General features: G+C 46.3%; 2 protein-coding genes across 9 annotated transcripts in view; one reads left to right on the top strand and one right to left on the bottom strand.

The window, feature by feature from the left end:
- The first annotated feature begins 3,293 nt into the window (after nt 1–3,293).
- SAV1 (salvador family WW domain containing protein 1) lies at nt 3,294–18,073 on the top strand. Of its 3 annotated transcripts, XM_073577737.1 has the most exons (6): nt 3,439–3,682; nt 10,107–10,553; nt 11,680–11,950; nt 12,979–13,134; nt 15,576–15,665; nt 16,968–17,104. In XM_073577737.1, exons 1-5 carry the CDS (start codon nt 3,589–3,591, stop codon nt 15,661–15,663), a joined length of 1,056 nt encoding a protein of 351 aa, XP_073433838.1. In that variant the 5' UTR covers nt 3,439–3,588; the 3' UTR covers nt 15,664–15,665; nt 16,968–17,104. The 3 variants fall into 3 exon arrangements, with proteins under 3 accessions (XP_073433837.1, XP_073433838.1, XP_073433836.1); XM_073577736.1 differs by lacking the exons at nt 3,439–3,682; nt 15,576–15,665 and adding an exon at nt 3,294–3,432 and having other exon boundaries at nt 16,968–18,073; XM_073577735.1 differs by lacking the exon at nt 15,576–15,665 and having other exon boundaries at nt 16,968–18,073.
- ATL1 (atlastin GTPase 1) overlaps nt 17,313–25,334 on the bottom strand; it is a 54,200-nt gene continuing 46,178 nt past the window's right edge. For 5 of the 6 annotated variants that reach the window (XM_073577729.1, XM_073577730.1, XM_073577732.1 and 2 more), the window contains exons 14-15: nt 23,052–23,066; nt 17,313–22,069 (exon numbers count right to left, since the gene is read on the bottom strand). In XM_073577729.1, coding sequence (XP_073433830.1) covers nt 21,962–22,069; nt 23,052–23,066 — 123 coding nt within the window. In that variant the 3' untranslated portion in view covers nt 17,313–21,961. The remainder of the gene's footprint in view (nt 22,070–23,051; nt 23,067–25,334) is intronic. The other variant, XM_073577734.1, reaches the window with a different exon arrangement.

Genomic DNA, 25,334 nt, shown 5'->3' with positions numbered 1-25,334 from the left:
TGTATCTTTACAGGAGCATGGCCTGCGGACTGTGCTATTTACGGGGTCTAATCGGACGGCTGTATTGATATTGGGGGCAGGCCCGGATTGGCAATATAACCAACCGGGCATTTTCCCGCTGGGCCGCTGTCACGTGGGCCGCGGGCGGCAGCGCCCGATCATCTGGCCGCTTGCCAGCGGCTGCGGCGACTGTTGCTCCTGCCGCCGGCCCTCTGCGGGCATGGCGGTGATAGTTTCCAAGTTCCTCCCGCACTGCAGGGAGATAAGCCGCCACGCCCTCGCCTTGGCATGAGACCCCCTCCCCCCCGCAGCCACTCACAGCGTCGCACTCGCTTGCCTGCTCGCAGGACCTGTGATGAGGTCACAGGAGGGGAGGAGTCAGGGGGTCACATGATCAGGAGCTTTTGTCCAGACCCCTGATCATGTCACCCCTGACTCCGCCCCTCCTGTGACCTCATCACAGGTCCTGTGCGCTCAGCCTTGCCTCTACCGTCTGCAAGACTCTGTTTTGCTGTTGTCATGGTGCTGGTTGAGGTAAGTATGTGTGGGGTCAGGATTTACAGTGTGGATGTAGCAGAGCTGTGTGTGTATGAGGTGTACGGAGCGGAGCCGTGTGTGTACGAGGTGTACGGAGCGGAGCCGTGTGTACGAGGTGTACGGAGCGGAGCCGCGTGTGTGCGAGGTGTACGGAGCAGAGCCGTGTGTGTATGAGGTGTACGGAGCAGAGCCGTGTGTGTATGAGGTGTACGGAGCAGAGCCGTGTATGTATGAGGTGTACGGAGCAGAGCCGTGTGTGTACGATGTGTACGGAGCGGAGCCGTGTGTACGATGTGTACGGAGCAGAGCCGTGTGTGTACGATGTGTACGGAGCAGAGCCGCGTGTGTACGAGGTGTACGGAGCGGAGCCGCGCGTGTACGAGGTGTACGGAGCGGAGCCGCGTGTGTACGAGGTGTACGGAGCCAAGCCATGTGTGTATGAGGTGTACGGAGCCAAGCCATGTGTGTATGAGGTGTACGGAGCAGAGCCGTGTGTGTACGAGGTGTACGGAGCCAAGCCATGTGTGTATGAGGTGTACGGAGCAGAGCCGTGTGTGTAAGAGGTGTACGGAGCAGAGCCGTGTGTGTACGATGTGTACGGAGCGGAGCCGTGTGTACGATGTGTACGGAGCAGAGCCGTGTGTGTACGAGGTGTACGGAGCAGAGCCGTGTGTGTACGAGGTGTACGGAGCCAAGCCATGTGTGTACGAGGTGTACGGAGCAGAGCCGCGCGTGTACGAGGTGTACGGAGCGGAGCCGCGTGTGTACGAGGTGTACGGAGCGGAGCCGCGCGTGTACGAGGTGTACGGAGCGGAGCCGCGCGTGTACGGAGCGGAGCCGCGCGTGTACGAGGTGTACGGAGCGGAGCCGCGCGTGTACGAGGTGTACGGAGCGGAGCCGCGGGTGTACGAGGTGTACGGAGCGGAGCCGTGGGTGTACGAGGTGGAGCCGTGTGTGTGTACGAGGTGGAGCCGCGCGTGTACGAGGTGTACGGAGGGGAGCCGTGGGTGTACGAGGTGGAGCCGTGTGTGTGTACGAGGTGGAGCCGCGCGTGTACGAGGTGTACGGAGCGGAGCCGTGGGTGTACGAGGTGGAGCCGTGTGTGTGTACGAGGTGGAGCCGCGCGTGTATGAGGTGTACGGAGAGGAGCCGTGTGTGTATGAGGTGTACGGAGAGGAGCCGTGTGTGTATGAGGTGTACGGAGAGGAGCCGTGTGTGTACGGAGCGGAGCCAAGTGTGTACAAAGCATACAAAGCGAGCTTTTCCCACGGACACAGGAGTACACGGCGGAGCACCGAGGAGCATTTTAAAACACACACATGATGTTCCACCTGAAGTGATGTGCTGGAAGCTGACCGGAAATGAGATAATTTCTTGAGGAGATTGTGACGGAACCAGGAATGCTTCAGATCCATCACCGTGTCCTCCTCCGACAGCGCAGACAGCAGGATCGCCTTGGAATCGGGGATGCCGGCCATGTGAGCGGATCATGATAGGTCCTGCACCGGGAGGCTCAGGTGGGCACTACAATGGGAGCCGGGCTGCTATAGTATCTTTGTAGAATCTTTCTTTATTTCTTTCTCTCTTTTTCTTTCTCTCTCTGTTCTTTCTTTCTCTCTCTGTTCTTTCTTCCCCTCTTTCTTTCTTTTTCTTTCCTCTCTTTCTCTCTGTTCTTTCTTTCTTTTCTTTACTTCTTTCTCTCTCTGTTCTTTCTTTGTCTCTCTCTGTTCTTTCTTTCTTTCCCCTTTCTTTCTCGTTCTCTCTCGCTTTCCTTTCTTTCTCTCTCGCTCTGTTTTCTCTCTTCCTTAGTGCCAGTCAGTGTGCCCATAATGCCAGCCACTGTGCCCTCAGTACCAGTCAGTGTGATCAGCAGTGCTAAATGGGTGCGGTTGGGTATGGACATGGGTGTGACTAGTTGATAAATGGATGTGGCCGGGCGTGGACAAAATTTGCAGCGGCGCGCTATGCGCGCCGCAGTCTTTGTACATATTTCCTTTCTTCAAAGGTTGGGAGGTATGATAAGGGCGGCTATGACCAGGGGGTCTGGTTGCCCAATGGATGGCAGTTCTGCCAAGAATTCTGTAATCATGCGTACAAAAGGGGACAGAGATTTGGGAGGAGTACTGTACCTAAAAGCAATAAATAGGACTGAGATGAAATCCTGGGCACAGCTGTGACTACATGTTATTTAGTCGTGTTAATCTCCTCTCACTTCTTGTAACCTACAAGTGTACAAAGATATTATATAGTCACCATGTGACTAGTGGGCCTGTGTAACTTCAAATGCCAGGGCTGAATTTTAGTCCCAGTCCGGCCCTGATTGGGGGTCTAGAGTATTTCTCTAATGGCTCCGATTTGAGCCCTGGACTATTTAGGGGTCTGTATTATTTAGGCTTTATGACTGTTGGAGTTTGGTCTGGGCATTGTATCTCTATTGGGGATTTGTATTTATTTTTGGGGTCTTATTGTGATTCACGTGCCATTGATTGGTGTGTGTTGTATATAAATGAACGATAAGATCACACGAGAAAGCTACAGGCTGAAGTTGAAGATATCGTCCTGGTTCCTCGGCATTTCATGATGGAAGTTTAGGAGATGAAGAATAGAAACAATTGAAACGTTGGCTGAAAACACCTTTTTTTATCATCTATCGCCCTCTGGTGCGTGTTTCTGGTCATGACAAGTCTATTTATCTACAGGAAGTAAGCCGCTGTTGCCACCTGGTGGCTGCGCACGATACCGCTGTAAAGCGTTTAACTCCTCCCATCGCTGGTAACACGGACGTAGTTTGTCCAATAGGAAACGAGTTTTAGACGTCACTGCCTGTTGATAAAGAGGAATCTTTCTTTGGGTCGTGGTGACGTGAGAGTGCATGTGATTGGAGGGCGGGCTGTGGTGAGTAAGCGCTGTGAGGCTATGCGGACGAGCCGGTCCCTGGTGCCACCAGTAGAGGGCGCGCAGGTTTAGATCCGGGGAGATGTGTCGCTCTGTCTGCAGCCGTAGAGCGGACACTATGGGGGGACGCGCCGCGTAGCGGAGTGCGGGGAAGGGATGTTATCCAGGAAGAAAACCAAGAAAGAAGTTTCCAAACCTTCCGAGGTGCAGGGGAAGTACGTGAAGAAGGAGACGTCCCCCCTGCTGCGGAGTAAGTGGCCGGGAGAACTTCAGGCTGGAGGTGGAGAAGAGTGGGGCAGAGACCAGGAGGTTTCATTGTAGATGGGGGTCTCCAGAGGGAGGAAGGGAATGACAGGGGGGTCCAGATGTACCTGAACTTCTGTGTGTGGAGTCCGGAGGTAATCTATGGGGGAGGGGAGCAGTTCTGGGATCGCCCACCGTAAAGGGGGGCGTAGTCGCCCCGGGGGGGATCGCCCGCCGTAAAGGGGGGCGTAGTCGCCCCGGGGGGGATCGCCCGCCGTAAAGGGGGGCGTAGTCGCCCCGGGGGGGATCGCCCGCCGTAAAGGGGGGCGTAGTCGCCCCGGGGGGGATCGCCCGCCGTAAAGGGGGGCGTAGTCGCCCCGGGGGGGATCGCCCGCCGTAAAGGGGGGCATAGTGAATGTGGAATTCCCTGCCTGAGGAGGTGGTGATGGCGAACTCAGTCGAGGGGTTCAAGAGAGGCCTGGATGTCTTCCTGGAGCGTAACAATATTGTATCTCACAGTTATTAGTTTCTTTAGAAGGACGTAGATCTGGGGATTTATTCTGACGGACTATAGGCTGAACTGAATGGACAAATGTCTTTTTTCAGCCTTGCTAACTATGTTACCCGCCTCTGATTAATTGAGCTGTGGGTGGGCACTGTGTATATACAAAAAGGAGTGTACAAGAGACTGATGCAAATGTCTACCTTACAGCAAGCAGAGGAGCGCACCAGCCATGGCACATCCGGATACACAAATATTCTTTGATTGCTCATGATTATTGTACAAGTGAGGCCAGCCGTAATCAGCACCTTGTACAGAATACAGTATTGTATGGAAGGAGATATATCATAACCGTGACAATGTCCACCAGCTGCCACATTATTATTTATATAGCGCCATTAATTCCATGGTGCCGTACATTAGATGGGGTTACATCAAAATATAAATATCACAGTAAACAAAACTAACAATGATACAGAGGGAAGAGGACCCTGCCCTTGCGGGCTTACATTATACAGGATTATAGGGAAGGAGACAGTAGGTCGGAGGCTGCAGTAGCTCCGAAGGTGTTGAGGTGGCTCTGTGGTCATTACAGGTTGTAGGCGTTTTTGAAGAGATGGGTTTTCAGGTTCCGTTTGAAGGATCCAAATATGGTGGATAACCGGACGTGTTGGAGAACAGAATTCCAGATGATGGGGGGATATTTGGGAGAAGTCTTGGAGGCGATTGGGTGAGGAGCAAATAAGCGTGGGGAAGCACGAGTGTAACGAGGAGAGTAATTAGTCGGGCTGCAGAAATAAGGACTGGAGGGGTGCGAGAGTATTAGAAGGTAGGCCACATAGGAGGATGTTGCAGTAGTCGAGGCGGGAGATGATTAGGGCATGCACAAGCATTTTGGTAGAGTGAGAGTTGAGGAAAGGACGGATTCTGGAAATATTTTTGAGCTGGAGGTGGCGAGGGCTTGGATTTGTGGACAGGACATGGCAGAGTCAAGGGTTACTTCGAGGCAGCGGATTACTGGAACAGGGGAAAGTGTGGTTTCATTTATTGTGATGGATGGATCAGGTATGCGAGATGGAGGTAAGATAATTAGTTCCGATTTGTCCACATTGAGTTTGAGGAAGCGAGAGGAGGAGGATATGGCTGATACACTCTGGGATTCTGGAGAGCAGAGAGGTGTCTTCAGCAGATAGATGGTACTGGAAGCCATAGGACTTTGAGTTGTCCCAGGCCAAGGGTATATATTGAGAAGGGGTCCTAGGACAGAACCTTGAGGGACACCAACAGAGAGAGGGTGAGATGAGGTGGTAGTGAGGGAGTAGGAAATGCTAAAGCCTTCCCGCTTCTCTCCACGCTCTCGTTCCCAGTAATCCTTTGCGAAAATGCTCGCGATGACGTCCGTTCTCGCGGTCATTCGCGCGACGTCATCACGAATTACCGTGAGACATCGCGATCCCGCGAGAACTTACGTCATCGCGGGCATTTTCGCAAAGGATTACTGGGAACGGCTGCGCGGGACGTCGGAAGGTAAGAATAACACTTTTTTTTTTTTTTTTTTTTTTTTTTTGCATTTTATCTTTTACTACTGATGCTGCATAGGCGGCCTAAGTAGTAAAAAGTTGGTCACACTTGTCAAACACTATGTTTGACGAGTGTGACCAACCTGTCAATCAGTTCTCCAAGCGATGCTCCGGATCGCTTGGAAAGCGCTAGCATTTTGCAAGCTACATACGCTTGCAAAATGCTAGTTTTTCCGCGGGAATTTAAAATGCGATTTTTCCCGCGGAATGGAATTCCGGAATTCTCGCGGTAATTTCTGCGAGAGTTCCGGTACGTGTGCACTTAGCCTTAGTCATTCGTAAGGTTGGTCAAGGCAGTCTCGGTGGAATGGTGGGGACGGAAGCCAGATTGTAGGTTGTCGAAGAGCGAGTTAGATGCAAGGTGAGAGGAAAGTTCAGAGTGAATGTGCTGCTCAAGGATTTTGGAAGCAAATGGGAGCAAAGATGTAGGGCGATAGCTGGACATAGTGCTCGGGTCAAGGGATGGTTTTTGAGAATAGGTGTGATTGTGGCATGTTTGAAAGCAGAGAGGAAGGTACCAGAAGTTAGTGATAGATTGAAGAGATGGGTTAGGGATGGGATTATTGTAGTGGTGAGGTTGGGGAGGAGATGGGATGGGGTTAAGTGCACAAGTGGTGAGGTATGATTTGGAGAGAAGATGAGCAAGCTCCTTCAGTGATTTTGGAGAGGGAAGTTATGGGGTTAGGGCACTGGTCTGAGAAACAAAGGGGTTGTAGTGGTTGAACAATAAAGACTTGCCTTGTTTGGTTTATCTTATTTTTGAAGTGCGTGGCAAAGTCCTTGGCAGAGATTAGGGAGGTCGGAAGGGGCAGTGATGGGCGGAGAAGTGAGTTAAGTGTTGAACAACTGTTTGGGGTTGTGGGATAATGAAGATACATAAAGTAGGTCTGTTTAGCAGAGGTGAGAGCTGATTTGAATGCGAGTGTTTGTTTGAGTGCAGTGAAATCATCTTGCGAATGCGTTTTCTTCCAATGCCATTTTTCAATTCTGGATACTTGCTGAAGCTTTTTAGTGATGTTATTGTGCCAGGGTTGTCTATTGATTCGTCACACTCTGCTATGCATGACAGGGGCGACCGAGTCAATGGCTGATGCATGAGTGGCATTGTAGAAACTAGTGGCACTGTGTGTCGTGGAGTGAGGATATGGATGCCAGTGGTAGGTTAGCGTCAGAGAGCGTGTGTGTGCCTAGGTGTGTGATGTTTCTGCCGGGGTGTGCATGTTGCTGGACATTGGTGACAGGTGTGGAGGACAAGGATGTAAGGCTATGTGCCCACGTTGCGTTTTGTAAGCAGAATATTCCTGAGTGGAAACGCACACCCTCTTCCCGGGAAAACACATGCGTTTTATGAAGCGCTTTTGTAAGCGTTTTTGATGCTTTTGTTAAGTGTTTTAGCATGCGTTTTTTGCAATACAATTTGCATGTATGCGGAAACGCGCGCGTTTCCGCAAAATTAATGAACATGCTGCGTTTTTTTCTGCTTAGCGTTTCCGCAGCGGAAAAAAACGCACCATTAGCACAACATGTGCGGATTCAACTATGATTACATGGGATGCTTTTCTTGAGCGCTTCCGCAGTAGAAACGCGTGTCTAACAGCGCTGTGGAAACGCTTAAAAAACGCAATGTGGGCACACAGCCAGAAAGTGAGTAGATGGTGGTCAGATAGAGGGAGAGGGGTGGTTGTGAATTTAGATAGGGAGCAGAAACTGGTGAAGACCAGGTCTAATGTGTGTCTGTCTTGTGTGGGTGGCTGAGGAGGCGCACTGAGCAAGTCCAAAAGATGAAGTAAGGGACAAGAGTTTGGAGGCTGCTTTCTGGTGGGTGTCAATGGGGATGTTGAAGTTACAGATAGGATTCGGTACTCCGCGAGTAATGCGGTGCTCGCGCGGTACCCGAATCCTAGCGAGTAAATTTCACTACTCGCCTCTCAATACTCGGATGTCCCGCCTGGCATGTGTTAGCCAATCACAGAAAAGCCGCGGCCTTCTTTGTTGTGGCATTACTGTGACTGGCTGGCTGTGCAGCATAATAGCCTATGAGTCATAGGCTATGACTATGTGTGTTGGCTTCTGTGCGGGGCTGTGTGTGCGGGCCTGTGCCAGGCTGTACGTGGCCTGTGCGGACTGTGTCTGCATCGTCCGATGGGACTACTTGTCCCATCCGGCTATGCCTGCTACAGTGACCGCATTAGAGGTTGATGGAAAAGTAGTATATCCTAGGGTCCCAGCCACTTTTACCTCCTCAACCATTTCCTCCCTGTTTTTTAAGGATTAGATCCAAGGTAGCAGTTCCCCTTGATTTCTCCCCTACCTTTTGGAAAAAAGACATACAGAACATACAACATATAGTACATACACATAACATACAACACATAACAGAGTACACCTAATTTCCCGAAGCCTTCATCTCCTGCAAATCTTAAAATAATAAACCAACCTATACTCACCTTTCCGCCGTAATCCATTAATAACGAGGGTCCCACGTCGATCTCCCGTGGAGAGCTGCCACATCAGCTGATGCGACCGCTCTCCAGGGGCTCCAACGATACAGTGACTGAGAGAACCCTCCGCGCTGTATCACTCTGCCGAGAGGTCACAGGAGTTCACTTGTGACTTACGGCAGCACTACAGCGTGGGAATTTTCTCATGCAGCAGTGCTGCCGTAAAGTGAACTCCAATGATACACTGCGGGAGGGTTATCTCCGGTGAGTGTATAATGGAGGCCTGTAGAGCGGTCACATCTGCTGATGTGACTGCTCTATAGGGGAGATTGTCATGGGACACTCGTTTTTAAAGAGGGACTGCGTCGGAAAGGTAAGTATAGGTTGTTTTTTTTTTTTAATTTTTGCAGGTGATCGATGGCTTCGCTAGGATCTGGGCGTACAATAAAAATTATGAAAAACCGTGTTATGTTTTATTTAATTAAAATCCTTTTTTTTTTTTTTCTGGCTGTGTCCTTTTTTAACCCTTTCCTACTATAGGATTGATAATGGATAAGCGTCTTATTGACGCCTCTAATTATTAACTGGGTTTAATGTCACCTTCCAATAGCAAGGTGACATTAACCCCTTATTACCCCATATGTCACCGCTACATGGCAGTGGGAAGAAAGGGGCTAAGTGCCAGAATTGGCACTTCTTGGGTATATATCCATAGATACATCCATCCTTAATACATCCTAAAAGGTTATTCACATCCACAATACAGATATTAAAACATGGTATAAAGCAAAAAAAAAAAAAAGGACGTGAAATGGCATAGAACTGACAAAATGAAGCCTGATCGAGGTGTGAAGGCTATGGGCAAATCACCAGTGTAAGCTATACTGGGGGTAGGGTTCACAAAGTAAATCTGTGTGGCTATAATAAGCCCAACATGTATCACTGGTTAAGACTCGCTTCCTCAGGGGTCCTTGTAGAGAAGGGCTGCGGCCGGAGGGGCCTTCGTTGTGGAAGGCAGCGATCCTGGTGCTGAAGGGCAGCGGTCCATTTCTATACACTAGCAATTCATGAACTTGTAGTTCACCGATTAGCGACCCTGTGTTGTATGAGTGCCGGCAGCAGTCTCTCCTGCTTTGTAGGGAATGCTACGTTGTTGCCGTAACAATGTGATACTTTTATGGAAATCAGTATAAGGCTGTGTGCCCACGTTGCGTTTTTTTAAGCGTTTCCGCAGCGTTTGTGCCGGCTCAAACGCTGCAGAAATGGTTAAAAGATGCTTCAAATTAATTTGCATGCGTTTTTGTGCCAATGCATGTGTTTTTAAACGCTCAGGAATCGCTTAGCGGCTATAAATGCAGCATGCTCATTCATTTCCGCATTGCTGAGCGTTTTTAGCCTTCCCCAATGTTCCCAGAACGCGCGTCAAAAACGCACGTCTTTTGTGCAAAAAAACGCACAAGAAACGCGCTGAAAAAAGACCCGCGTTTTCTGGGAAGGGGATCAGTTTCCTGAGCGTTTAAAAACGCTAACGTGGCCACATAGCCTAAACAGGCAATTTAGTAACACTGGCCTCTTCCTCCTAAACCGGGAAATGCTGCTCAAACAACAGGGTTTTGTTTCATTCTGCTGGAGCCGCCGCACTCCTGCCCAGTGCTGCAGTAGGTAATGCACTTGTGCACACTGGTGTGGGAGTCGCTGTAATCGCCTGAGCGTGCTGCACATTTCTAATTTCAGCAAACAGTAGAGGAAATACTGCAACAACCCGTCACTTATGGCCGGCAGCAGTCAGCCATAGCGTGCCAGGAATGATTATGGTGAATTTTCATGCAGCCATTGTGTTGTCTGCCGTGTTTTGAATAGAAATGACATTTTACTGCTTACTAAGTTCCTACAACCCTGTCATTGCAGATCTGATGCCATCTTTCATCCGCCATGGACCGACCATACCAAGACGGACTGATATCTGCCCTCCAGAACCTGCTCCTTCTCAATATAACCCCCCGGGGGATGGAATGGTTTCTAGAAACCAAAGCGTTTTGCGGACTCGTGTTCAAAGACCACCTCATGAGGTCATGCGCAGAGAGAGCAATAGACTTTCTGCCCCGTCTTATTTAGTTCGGGGACTGGGTGATGTGCCTCGGGAATATGGATCCTCGTCACAGTCCTTCTTAACAGAGGGTAATTCGGTCCTGGAGAATGGCGATGCAAACTCGAGGTACTTCTGCTCGGATCACCACTACGATGGACAGAGAAGGAAGCAACTTGGGGAGCGTGCACATGAAGACTACAGATACTATGAGCATGGAGGCGATCATGTACAAAGGATGTTGCATGGACCGGGCCGACATCCCGCAGGTTAGTGATCAAGTCTGCAGCTGTTCTGTGGTGTTAAATGGTCTCTGTCCTTTTAGACAAGTCACTTTACCCCCAAAAATCTGATCATATTGATGGCTAAAAGGAATCTCCCTTCAGTGTAGTCTTCTGCTCGCAGTTAAGTGTCTTGAGATGGATTACAGGGAGAGTGGGATTAGCCGTTTTGTCTTTACTCCTGTCTATCAAACTGCATTCAGCCATTAGTGGTGAGCATTCAGTCAAGGCAGTGGCTGGAGCAATGCATGCTGCGACGTGAGAGGAAGTTCTAGCACCTATAGCGCTGGCAGAACGATGAAGCAGAATTGCTCACTCAAAGATTAAGTGGCTAGTTGTGACCATTCCTGGACACAATAGACCAGGATGTGCGTCAAAAGCAGTTTAAACTTGTGGAGGGGGGCTGATTCAGCAAGCCCATACTTCTCTACAGGTTTCGTGTGAAAGGACAAGCATGCTTTAAGATTAAATTACATCTTGTTTGTCACTTTTCTTCCCCCCCCCCCCCCCATTCATCTTTGAAACCAGTACATAATCCTGGGTAGACGGAGACTCCTCCATGACAGATCCCACGCTGCCGTAAAAAGATGTGGGAAATCACAGGGATTGTCGAGCGCCTTTGATTCTCTACTTGTGATGAATCTGGCCCTGCTGTTGTTTTGGTCCTAAAAAAAAAATACGATGGCAGATGTGAACTCGGTGCGGTCTGTGACTGCCGCTAGTCAGCGAGCAGTGCCCAATAAATCCCGCCATAGACAAACATTCTGTGTACGACTATACAGAAAACCTTCAGCCAGAAATACACCAGCAGGTGACGGTTTTAGCCCTGAAGTGTAGTCTCCCTTTAAGGCCCGTTTTAAATCTGACCGTGCTCTAAAACAAACAGCGATGTGCTCATCCTCTGTGGTATGAAGCGAACCTTTCACAAATCGGATTCCTCGGGGAGGGGTATCTAACACTTTACATTCCCGTGTGTCTTATAAACTGCTGGCTGGGTGAATGAACTTCTTAAGCCAGACGTATCCGGTGGACGAGGCTGAAACAGCAGTAAATGTGGATTCCTCCATCACTGTCCTGGATTACTCTAATGCCAGCGTTTTATATTCTGGGTCAGGTATCGGGAGGATCGCCGCCACCTCGTTAGGAAACTTAACCAATCACAGCTCTGAAGACATGCCCCTTCCTGCGGGGTGGTCGGTGGACTGGACGATCCGGGGCAGGAAGTACTACATTGACCACAATACCAACACTACGCATTGGAGTCACCCATTGGAGCGAGAAGGCCTGCCCCCCGGCTGGGAGCGAGTGGAGTCTGCAGAATTTGGGGTTTATTATGTGGATCACATTAACAAGCGGGCTCAGTACAAGCATCCATGTGCGCCAAGGTAAAAACTCCAACTGTTATTCTTCTGCCAATGCCATTGGTGCATTAGGAGCCAGAGATGGCATTGGGGCACTGCACCATAGGGATTAGTCACACGTGGCAGAATTTCCTGTAAATTACCGGATTTTTCAGATTATAAAACTTTTTCCCCCCCAAAAAAAATTTGGGTTACAATGGGGTGCGTCTTCTAATTCAAATGTAGCTTGCGCCCGGGCTGCGGTAGCCGAGATCTCAATCTGCTCAGGGGCCATTTTCCGTAAGTCTACCGCATTAAAAATAATGAAGTGCGGGGACTCCAGACATTTTGTAAAAGTCTGGGGCCGATAGCAGTGACCATGCCTCTTGGGAACCTGCTCCACCGCAGCCACCCCCGGTATGTTACCGTAAAAGCAGATTATACGATGCACCACCATTTGATTTTTAAAAAAAAAAGCCATTTTCCTCCCCAAAATTTGGGGTGCGTCTTCTGGTCCTTTGCGCCTTATCCGCAAATTACGGTAGCTAGTAAATCTATCCAGTGTGACTAAACCCTAGACTTCACATTAGTAATGCTACCCACGTTGTGTATAACTTTTCTTCCAATATGGAGCCTAGATCTGATTTTTGTTTTCAATCGCGAACGTTAGCCGGAGCAATAGGGTGATGGGGCAGTGCGGCACCAAGATGCCTGGACACACATCTCCATTTATAGCAGCTTGTACTGCAGACTATCTTCAGAGAAGCTATGGGACATAGCGACTTCTTTTCCTGCCCCATTGTCAACTCACTAATAGAAGAATATTATGGAATTGCTTTATATGCAATTGCCTAACATTTGCATTCTGTGACTTGCCTAATTGCATTATGGTCCTCTAAATGGGATGATAAATGACAAAGCTTTGTTTGCTAATGCTGTATTCCATCCCGAATGTTTATGGCATCTCTGTAAATATGTTTAAGGTGGGATTCTTGTGTTTTCATCCAATCATTGTTTTGGGTGGGCTTCTTTGTCAGACCGCTGCGCTCATTCCAGCTTTATTTGTCCTGCAGCGTTCCCCGCTACGATCAGCCGCCTCCCCTCCCCCCTCCTGTAACTTATCAGCCGCAGCAAGTGGAAAGAAGCCAAGCGCTGCTAGTGCCTGCCAATCCATACCATACGGCCGAGATCCCAGATTGGCTCCAAGTCTACGCCAGGGCCCCCGTGAAGTAAGTTTGCTTTTCATATTGCATGAGGTCATGGTGAAGTAAGCCATAAAATAGCTGCAGTATATGATTAAGTGAGGGGATCGTATATCTCAAAGTTATTAATTATTTTATCATATAATCGCATCTGTTATTTCAATTTGCGGAGTTTTCTTTTTGAAAACTTTGTGGGTTTTTTATGCTTTTTGTGCATTTTGCTGTGTGCACCATGGATTGATCGGCATGTCAGGATTTTCCTCTCTAGCCATAGCTTACCTGTATTGCACCGCTGTGGATCATATTCATGCATACAGCTTTGACAGCTGACATGATCCACGACTTGGGATGAAAGGAACAGACACTTATGGGATCATGAAGGCTACAGGCGATCAGCTACTGCATCTTCTGATTGACTGCAGCGCTCCTGCCACATTGTACATGTCAAAAACCAGTTAAATTACACTACGGAGGGCCTGGGGTGAACAGATCCAGTCTGGGAAGCAAGTTTACTTTGTTATTTTAGGAAAGGTTTGTCTATTTGTGGACAAATCCTTTAAATTAGCAAGTTATACGATGTATTTACTGAGCTCCATTCCTGGCAGGTCCTCTACTTTGTTGCATGTGAAGAGGGCTGGCTACACATTTCAATAGCAAAACCAGCCACCTTCATACAGCGCCGCAGTCCTGTTGTAGACTGAATGGTGCTTTCATTTTTAGCTTTCCCTGAAAATGTTTATAATTGCTGCTGATTACTTAGTGGGTACACAGAAAAACAAAATGTGTCCGTACACATCTTGTTGACTCATACACCAATTAACCAAATGTTTCCTTCCCACTCCTAGGGACAAAATGTGTCTTTACCCTCCCTAATTAAATCCGAATGTCCCCACGGCCTCTTTCTTTAGTGTACACGGACCCTGGCGTATTGGGAACGTGCCTACCCAGGAATTCTGTTTTCCCAATTATTGCCTTGTCTAAATGACCCACCGATTACCAGACAAGCAACATGCTTGTTCGTCAGGTGAAATGGTTTTTAAGCTTGCTGTGAAAGCAGAATGTGTGGTGGAGAACAATCTATTACTGATTGTTCTGTGTGCCTTGTCGCCACGGTCTGTCTCTGTGAGCAGGCTATTAAACCGCTACCGGGCAGTATACTTGGAGCCCATCGGCGGTTGTTTAGCGGCTGCAGTCGTACAGTGTAAATTCAGCCTTATTCGTACGATATTGATTCTCAAATTCTAACTGTGTCTGCTGTGTTAGATGGCCGGGTGTGACCACGTGCTGTAAAAGAAAATGAGTCCTCCAACCAGGCCCCTTAGTTCCATTGCTGCAGTTACGGATTGGGGTCTTTTATTATCAATATGCGGCCCCATAAAGGCCAGTGCTGCCATTGAGGTGCGATCCTCCGCATGTTCTGACTGCTTTTAGCTAGCCTTCTCTCGGGTCACTGGTTCACTAACCAGGTAGCACATTTGGTAGGTACTTCCCACAGCGTATTGGGAACATCCCAAAAGACCAGCCAAATACAGAGTCTTCCTGCAAGACCCGATATCTTATAAATGCTCCGACTCACAATTTGGCCCTTTCAGAATTACTCAAGTTTTTTACTCTGGCACATTTTTTTCTGCTTCCAACACATCAACTTCAATAACTGTCTCTTCAATTGCCACCTAATGTATCCCTCCCCTGACAGATGCCATTGTCGGATCAATATTACATTAGTTAGAGTTTTAATGTTCTGGCTGATCGCTGTATGATCTGCATAGAGGTGTTACTGCAGTCATGTTCTGTTAGGGTATGTGCGCATGTTGCGTTTTTGTTGTGGTGTTTTACACTAATAGAAAAACGAATGAGGTTTTTGAAATCTCCTTCCAGATTGAAGTTTGTAGCAAGTAGTGAAGAGCAAACATGCTTGGATAAGGTGTTATCTGAGTATGCTTGGGTCCTAATTGAGTGACTTCAGTAAGCTTGAAAAATCTGTTTGAGGCCCTGTGGCTGCATATCTCATGGCCTGATTTGTTCGACATCCTCGACACATACAGGTATTGTCTAACAGTCGTGGGACATGCAGCCGCGGGGACCCGAACATGTTATTCCAGCACGCCCAAGTCACTCTGTTAGCACCCGCGCATGCTCGCTCATCACTAGTAGCATGCCAAGTCACGCATCACAAAGAAGGGTGCAAAAATGGCCAAGAAGCCAGTATGTGCAGCAGAATGTGTGTACATACTCTGCTGCTTATAACCTAGTTTTCTCTGGAAAGACATCCTCCCCCTTCCTCTTCATTTTGTGTAATTAATGGAAAGGTAATGATGTGTGTTTGTGCTGGAGGCCAGTTGGCTGTTTTGTAAGGACATCCTGGGACATGTACACAGGAGGAATTGCCCTGGGCTGGTTGGAGAACAGATGGGGTTGTGTACACAGCAGGCTTTTGTCAGCCTTAATACACACACATCCTTTTACAGATATTGGTGGAGGCTTCACTACCTGATCTTCCTGTTCCTACAGTTTTGCTGGAGAGATGTAATGGGGAATATGCTCACCTGGTGCTGAAGGTAATCTGTTAAAAGGCTGTACCAGGTCACTAATTATTGTATAATTATAATTTTATTCTATTTTGTGGTATGGGCTCTTTTATCTGTGTCTACAAGGCACTGCCATTACGGAGCGGTCCAAGAGGAGGGTGAGTGATGCTGGACTCACACGGCCCATAACCCTGTTTTTATCAATGCTCCTTCTATGATGATCTTGCCCTGTAAATACTCCGGATCTTTCATGCAGTAGATCTTTGTTCTTGGCGACGCATCAGCCTGTGTAAACAGGACTAGTAGCATTGCAGAGAACAATGGCGGTCTATGTGCACTAAGCAATCTAGTATCGATCGTTCCGTGCACGCCATGTCATGTCACGCTACCAGACTGTCTTTTAACAAGCCATGAGCCATTTTGGGAACTCTGGTTTGGTTGGTCTGTTTCCACCCAGTTGCACTACAGTAAAGTAATGTGCCATTACCTGTTCGTGTTATGACCTTTCAAAAAGCAGGCAGCCCCTTTAAGGTGCCCATATACATTAAGAAAAAAAAAATGTTTGGACTCCATGCAGCTTTTTGCAAAATGTGTTACATTTTAGCACCAACACTTTTTGCTCTAAGGCTGGAATCATAGTTGCAAAAAACTTGCACGAGTCTCGCACCTCAATATCTGGCACTGCCGCCGGCACTCGGACCGGAGTGTGTGGCTGCATGTATTTCTATGCAGCCGCACACTCCGGTCTCGAGTGCTGGATATTGACATGCGAGACTGGTGTGAGTTTCTCGCAACTGTGATCCTGGCCTAAGGGGAAGTAAGTTGGCACCAGAAGAGTATGGCAACTTCTTGCGTTGCCCGTATATATTAGATAGCTGTCGGATGGACGCTCCCTGGCCAGCTGCACACCTGTACTCCTACAATCAGACGCATTTATTTCTGCAGCACACAAAACAATGGTGTGGATCCAACACATCTGATCCTTCTTTCTCCAGATGTCATCTGGCAATGGAAGCCACGATAGACATTAGATGGTGGGGGGCTGGTCTTCCCAAAATTGTCAGGTGTGTCCGTTTATCTGATGTGTACAGCTTTAATGGTATGGAGGAGCAACGTACACCCACATAGGTGCAGTATATAATCAGCGTCCCCATGTTTGGTTCCCCTTCCCAGCATGGCGTCTGGTATTTTACCTTCGGGCCTGGTTCTTGAAAGTTAAGTAAAATACAAAGCACCTCTACTACTTACTGCATTTCACTTTGATTCTCTTGCTTGCAGGGCACCATGAATTATGCAATTCTTCTAAACACATATTTCTCTTCCTACTCACAGATATGACCACATCTTGAAGTGGGAACTCTTCCAGCTGGCAGACTTGGACACGTACCAGGGCATGCTCAAGTTACTGTTCATGAAAGAACTAGAGAGGATAGTAAAACTGTATGAGGCCTATAGACAGACTCTGATCACCGAGGTGGAGACCAGAAAACAGAGACAACAGTGGTACTCTCAGCACAAGAACTTCTGAGACCACCACGCCTTCTTCCCTTCAGGACTGGAAATATTTTCCCCTTTTATTCCTCAGTGCCTTGCTGCTTAATTTGGACAAATCTATACAGTAGACACTACGTTTATTATCCACAAAGGGAAACTCAAACATATAGTTTTGTTTTAAAAAAAAAAAAAAAAAAAAAAAGTTGATTAATATTATAATACTTAGATTTTGATAATCCACCCTAGAATATTAACCGAACCAATAAATGGCAGGGTGGTGACTGCAGGGAGCTGCCATGATCCGGTCGGCACTGCATTCGTCCATTGGTTGCATAGTTGTTACGGTTAATTAACTATTAAGCTGCCACATTAGAAAATAGTCTAATTGGCTCCATACACCATGCAGTGGCCATTCTTGGGTTCTGCAGCTCAGCTTCCATTCACTTCAATAGTAACTACTTAGAGCAGCTGAAAATGGACATTACAATGCTGTGATGATTCAGCTCCATACACTTTTTTTTTTATCCCAGATGCCACCGTATTTGCTGATCATTGTGGGCAGCCCTCCCTACAGATCTCATGTTGATGTCCTATACTAATGATGCACCATCAAAGTCTAGGAGAACCGCTCTGCGCTTACGTAACTGGAAATAAAGCGAGATGACAAAGTCCCAACAGATCGCCACTGGTTCCCAGGCAGTGTCTGTGAATTACCAGTGCGCTCTGTAAATGATCTATATTATTATAGACACCAGCCGGAATATACAGTAGCATATGTGAACATACACATTACTATGCAGTGGGTTTTATGTTTAAGAAAGCACAAGTCTTTTTATTCCACCCTTTCTATATCCTTTACATTTTCCAGAAATATTGTTTTTTTTCTGTCTATACCTAAAAATATGTGAAGAGTTAATCTCTGAAAATACATCAATTTTTTTTAATTTGTGTTTTTTTTCCTTTCTCCCTGTCCTACTTATATTAGCCACCCATACTAAGGGGCTACAAAACACAATAGAGATGTCGGCAGAATGATGGCTTGTCTCATCATACATCCAGCTGCTCTCTTCCCACTTTCATATATGGGAGTGCTCGTATGCTCCTGTGTTCTCTTTGAGAGATCTGCTGTCAAACTTCTGGCGGTGGCTTATCTAGTGGAGAATGAAATGGTAATGATCCAACATGTCCGATCTGTGGGGAGTTCCCCATACAGACTATTAGGTTCATCCGACGTCATTCTGGAGGGACCATAATAATTGCTGGGATTGGGTTTGTGCAGGATTCCCTGTTATCAGCCCATGGAATGGTTGATAACTGAGAACAATACATTGCACGCAATTGTAAGTATGGGTAAGACGTGCTGGCGTGCTTTGGGTTTGATATCCCATTGAGAAGACAATGCTGTATCTTAGGGTACAGTTACGCTTAGCGATGCACCAGCGATCCCGACAACAATATGGATCGCTGGTGCATCGCTAAGTGGTCGCTAGTGAGCTGCCACACAGGCAGATATCACCAGCGACATCGCGGGGGTCGCTACTTGCCTGTCAATGCATATAAACTTGGCACACACCCAAACGAATAATGTTGCAAAAATTGGTGATTTTAATAGATGGCAGTACATACATAAACGTTTCGGTCTATGACCTTCATCAATGTACGTTAGAATGTACTGTGAGCACTTTGTGAATAGGTTTCAAGGAAAACCAATGCTGCAGGGAGGTAACTATCGCCGTCCCACGTGCAATGCTGTGGCGTGTGGATGCGGTATCCGCATTGGTTTTCCTTGAAACCTATTCACAAAGTGCTCACAGTACATTCTAACGTACGTTGATGAAGGTCATAGACCGAAACGTTTATGTATGTACTGCCATCTATTAAAATCACCAATTTTTGCAACATTATTCGTTTGGGTGTGTGCCAAGTTTATATGCATTGATAGTCACGGATTGGGATCCTACTTGTGCACCATTCCGGTATCTCAAGGGTAGTGCCAACGGTTTCTGTTTATATGCTACTTGCCTGTCAGACGCGGCGATCCTGACGTCCTCCCGCACGCGTCGCTCGTCGGCGCCACAGGAAGCCCAGCAGGAATGATCCAGGACCTTCTCGCGTGACCAGAGGTAAGTATCAGAAATAGCAATATCGCTATAACGTCACAAAATCGGTGACGTTACAGCGATATTGCTAGCGATATCGCTATGTGTAACGGGGGCTTAAGTCGATGTGGACGTCAGCCATTTTGCTGCTCCTAGCAATGTCCATGCGGATTCTGAACGACCAACACGGATGTTGAACGTATTTGACTTGTAACTCAAACATAGGCATGTTTAACTACAATTTCCATATTCCTTAATGACCTGGACACAGAGGCAGCCGAGCCATGGAAAGCTGAGAATTACTATACAGGCAGCAGCCACATATTTGTTTGCACCAACATTTTTGTGCAGAATGCCACACTCTCATTGTCGTAAATTCTTTAAATTATGTATGTCTTACGCCATCTGTTGTAAAGTATTTTACTAACGGAATGATAAGTTTTGGTGCGCAGTGTGACTCAGTCCTTAATACAAATCTACACAAAAGTCACATATTCTAGACAATTCATAGATTCCTCAAAAAAGTGGTGGAATGAATCCATTTATGCTGCACCTTCTTTTATCATGCATTTAAGAAAAAGCAATTATTGATTTTGCCATTTTTTGATAAATTTGGGCCACTTTTTATAAAAATTAAAATACTGTGTACAGGGCTGTGGAGTCGGTGCTCATTTTGGTGGAGTCGGAGTTGGAGTCGGTATAAAATGGACCGACTCCTAAAATATATAATAAATTGGGTACAGTAATTCAATGCAGGATGTGCTGAATATTTTTTCATAGGAGTTTGGGAAAGTTATGAAATGTCCTATAAATGGCTGTTATATTCCTGATCTAAGGCTACATTCACACACAGCGTTTTTCCTGTGTTTTTTGAGGATACGTTTTTCAGCTGCAAAAGCTGATCATCTTTTTAAAAAACTGCATCACCTGAAAGGTTTTTGAGCTCATAGATAATGTTTTCAATAGCAAAAGCAGATTAGAAATCTGCTCGATCTATCCATATCTGTCTATCCATATCGTATCTGTACCAAAAAGAATGAAAACCGGGTAGTACACCAATATATATTCTGTTCTATCTAAATATCTTGATTATTGGATCATAAAAATGATTAAATGTCTGAGGTTCACATTGTACTACAATAAATTTTTCACTTAAATATAAGCAATATGTGTGGGAGTCGGAGTCGGTGTAAGGGAAATTGAGGAGTCGGAGTCGCAGGTTTGGCTTACCGACTCCACAGCCCTGACTGTGTAATTACTAGGCATTCCCAAGAAGTGGAAAAAAAAAAATTAGAAAATCAACGAACACAAAAATGGCACCAATAATAATAATTAAAAAATAAAAAACTGCCCAAATGCAGCCAAAAATAAAGTTATTTTCTCTCAGTAGATGGGTGTGAAACCCCACATTTTTTTTTTGCAATGTACTGGTAGGCTCCATGAGGGATCCCCGTTTATAATGCACACTTTAGAGTGGAGTCTGCATAATACTCGGAAGATGCCAGTTCTTGCACAGCCAGCATCTGCCAATAACAACAGTGAGCTATGCGATCACACAGCCCCGATGGGTGGTTATGTGTCCTGTGCCTGCCATGACACTGATTCTGTAGAGACCATCCTGCTGTGTGTGTATATATATATATATTTGAATTGCCTACCCTTTCTTCCACTTAAATAATTAAATATCATATGTGGTACCGCTACGCCTGTAAAAGTCTGATCTATCAAAATCTAAAATTAACCAATATGGTAAAAACCATGAAAAAATACATATATATCGCAATGCCAAAATTGCATTTATTTTTTTATGTTGTTGGGGGGGGCTGAGGTAACTCCACCAAAAAATGCAATCAAAGCTTGAATCCACCCCATAAAAAAGGCAAGATTGCAGTTTTGTTGTTTGTTTTTTTTTGGCACAATTTCAATTATTGTGTTATAAAATAAATGGTGTCATTTAAAACAACTCTGATACAATGGCACTGTGCACGGAAAATTAAAACAATTACGGCTCTTGGAAGATGTACAAATAATTTGTAACCTCTACAATGATATATTCTAAAACTAAGCGCAGACGTACAATCAGCATGGTGCTAGAGAGCCGGAATTCCCGTTAACACTGGGGTTGCACGAGGGGTCTTACAGCACAGCAAACATCCCATAATAGTATTTAATATACGTTTAGAAAACCTGTGAAACATCTCCATAACCGGGTGTATCATAACGACAAAATATACAATATAGTAATAAATACAAGTGTACAGGCAGCGTAAATGCTTGCAGTAGTACAGACCACGAGCCGATGCGATGGTTGAACACCTGTCAGGGTGGCATCGGTCTTCTCCTCCTGTAAGATAACATGTAATCTGCAACAGGACATCAATTAACTCTAGTAGTCAGAAACATAGTGTGAATGTAAAATAGTGAACATGTGTGGCCATATAAGCGAGATATCGTAGGATAGATGATAAAATCATACACTTGTTTCAAAGGAAATCAGCAAAACCCAGTGTAGGTTCGGCCACGTGCCCCAAAATTTCTATAGAGGCCTGGTGGCACCATCATGAAACGCCACGCCACGACCTGCAGGTAAAAGTTATCAGGCGGTGTTGAACCTTCTCGACAACTGTGATGGTAGAATGCCCCCTCTGGAAAGTGCAGCGTTGCCATTAATAATTACCAGTTGGTGGACACTTAAGTTCATGCAGCTTTTATTGTGGGCCTGTGACAGACACGTTACATGTTCCGGTCGTGATCTTCAGCAGCCTCGGGTTGCTGGGCAGGAAATGCATGGTGATATAAGTGTCTGTGCGTAGCGGCAGCGCTGTAAAGCTTATAGAGGGCCTGCAAAAGTGAAAGGAACAAGGAATGACAGACGGTCTAACATCCAGGTCATGAATAAATTGGCATTCAAGCGGATTGCTCTTTTTTCCTCTAAAATGTGCCAGTGTTCAAGAGTAAAACAGAATTTGTTATAATAACAGAGCCTTCCAGTGTTTCATGCTTCCCGTTGCAATTCACAGGACCCTGGTCCATCAACCACATTGGTAGGCCATAGCCACAAAATTAGAGCACTGCAAACCTCCTCCAACCTGCCGGCATCCCTGGCACCTTTTCTGATTAGTAGGTTTTGGACCAGGGTCTTGCAAATCTTTTAACTGTTATCTAAGGCTAGTTTCACACTAGAGTATGGAGGAGCTGCGGAGGGATGCGGAGTTCCTCCGTGAAGCTCTGCCCCTTGCCGCACCTCCTCCGTTCAGCTACGTCGGCATGCGGCCTGCGTACCCTATCTTTAGCATTGGGTACGCAGTCCATGCCGGTGTATGCAGATGCCTCCGCATGAGTCGTTTTGACGGTGCAGCGACCGCACCAAAATGCAACACGTTGCGTTCAGCGCAGGTCGCCGCACCGTCAAAATGACACATGCGGAGGAATCCACATACATCTGCTAAATGCTAAAGAGGGTACGCAGGCCGCATGCCGACGTAGGCGGAGCTTAACGTAGGAGCCGCGGCAGAGCTTCACGGAAGAAGTCCGCATCCCTCCGCAGCTCCTCCATATGCTAGTGAATGTAGGCTAAGTATAAGTTCTCTTTAACAGTGTGGTGGTGGCTGGACAGTAAGTCGTCCAGGTATTCACTAGACTAGAGCAGCACTTTGTGCCAAAAAATATGGAAATCTCCACCATACTTGATTCATTAAACTTTCATTAAACAGGAAAGGATTCAGTGTGGCGCAGATTTCAGCACATTTCTGATGTTCCAAAATGTGTTACATGAAGTGTCACCGGTCACCCAATTCATACATATCACTGATAAAAATCCTACCTCATTGGTGCTTCCCTTTTCCAGCAGCAATTGAAAAGAAGGAAAAGTCATGTCAATTTTGTAAATTATTTTCTGTAAGGATCAATCGAGATATGTCGTTTACATGGTTTGAGTGCACACTAACTTCTCACATTGAAGAAAATGTGAGTATGTGGAAGAAAAAAGTAATCAGAATTGCAGAAAGCATGTAAAAAAAAGTTCAGGACTCCAATCAAGAGACCTGAAAGGTCGTTTCATGGGAACCTGATAAGAGATTCATGCTGCCCGAATCACGGGCTGCATGAATTGGAAGCCGGCTACATTGTTGCAGCCATGTGTGTTTTACTATGTGTTTCGGAAGACTAGCCCATCAGGCCGATTCCCTGAGGCTTCTCCATGCCCCACTGCCTAGACTGATCGGTCAATCAATATACACACACATGGGGAGGGACGTGTCAGTCTGGGGCATGGGTCTCCTGGTCTAGTCATCTGAAACACTTAGTAAAACATACATGGCTGCACCCATGCATCCAGTGCCTCTGGTTCGGTTAGCATGAATCAGTTTCCCTTTAAGAATAACAAAATCCCCCATTAGTCTTTTTATTACTGTAGCCTTGAACTCATGTTTCCGGGAACCAATGCAAAACATGTAATAGACCCCAGAGAGGCCTTTGATCCCCACAGGCACCTGGGTTCAGGTGCAAATGCTACTTCTGCACCCGCTTAGCAATACAATCAGTAACCTACAGAAACATTGGCTGGCTACATTGCTCTGCCTGTAAAGCAGGAGATTCTCTCTTCCTCTGCTACATTAAATATTACATCCCATGAGGGGATGTATTGCTGCACAACTTGGCAGATTTGGTGTCTGTTACAAAAATGGATGCTTTATCGTTATCATACAGTCATATGTAAAAGTTTGGGCACCCCTATTAATGTTAACCTTTTTTCTTAATAGCAATTTTGGTTTTTGCAACAGGTATTTCAGTTTCATATATCTAATAACTGATGGACTCAGTTATATTTCTGGATTCAAAAGAGGTTTATTGTACTAACAGAAAATGTGCAATCTGCATTTAAACAAAATTTGACCGGTGCAAAAGTATGGGCACCCTTATCATTTTCTTGATTTGAACACTCCTAACTACTTTTTACTGACTTCCTGAAGCACTAAATTGGTTTTGTAACCTCATTGAGCTTTGAACTTCATAGCCAGGTGTATCAAATCATGAGAAAAGGTATTTAAAGTGGCCACTTGCAAGTAGTTCTCCTATTTGATTCTCCTATGAAGAGTGGCATCATGGGCTCCTCAAAACAACTCTCAAATGATCTGAAAACAAAGATTATTCAACATAGCTTTTCAGGGGAAGGATACAAAAAGTTGTCTCAGAGATTTAACCTGTCAGTTTCCACTGTGAGGAACATAGTAAGGAAATGGAAGAACACAGGAACAGTTCTTGTTAAGCCCAGAAGTGGCAGTCCAAGAAAAATATCAGAAAGGCAGAGAAGAAGAATGGTGAGAACAGTCAAGGACAATCCACAGACCACCTCCAAAGACCTGCAGCATCATCTTGCTGCAGATGGTGTCACTGTGCATCGGTCAACAATACAGCGCACTTTGCACAAGGAGAAGCTGTATGGGAGAGTGATGCGAAAGAAGCCGTTTCTGCAAGCACGCCACAAACAGAGTCACCTGAGGTATGCAAAAGCATATTAGAACAAGCCAGTTACATTTTGGAAGAAGGTCCTGTGAACTGATGAAACAAAGATTGAGTTGTTTGGTCATACAAAAAGGCGTTATACATGCGCTGTATTGTTGACCGATGCACAGTGACACCATCTGCAGCAAGATGATGCTGCAGGTCTTTGGAGGTGGTCTGTGGATTGTCCTTGACCGTTCTCACCATTCTTCTTCTCTGCCTTTCTGATATTTTTCTTGGCCTGCCACTTCTGGGCTTAACAAGAACTGTACCTGTGTTCTTCCATTTCCTAACTATGTTCCTCACAGTGGAAACTGACTGGTTAAATCTCTGAGACAACTTTTTGTATCCTTCCCCTGAAAAGTTATGTTGAATAATCTTTGTTTTCAGATCATTTGAGAGTTGTTTTGAGGAGCCCATGATGCCACTCTTCATAGGAGAATCAAATAGGAGAACTACTTGCAAGTGGCCACTTTAAATACCTTTTCTCATGATTTGATACACCTGGCTATGAAGTTCAAAGCTCAATGAGGTTACAAAACCAATTTAGTGCTTCAGGAAGTCAGTAAAAAGTAGTTAGGAGTGTTCAAATCAAGAAAATGAT

This window comes from Dendrobates tinctorius, unplaced genomic scaffold, assembly GCF_039654945.1.
Source record: "Dendrobates tinctorius isolate UK_male_01 unplaced genomic scaffold, ASM3965494v1 ptg000057l, whole genome shotgun sequence".
Taxonomy (NCBI): Eukaryota; Metazoa; Chordata; class Amphibia; order Anura; family Dendrobatidae; genus Dendrobates; species Dendrobates tinctorius.
Note: the sequence above shows the minus strand (reverse complement) of the source record. Positions and strands in the feature narration are given on the sequence as shown.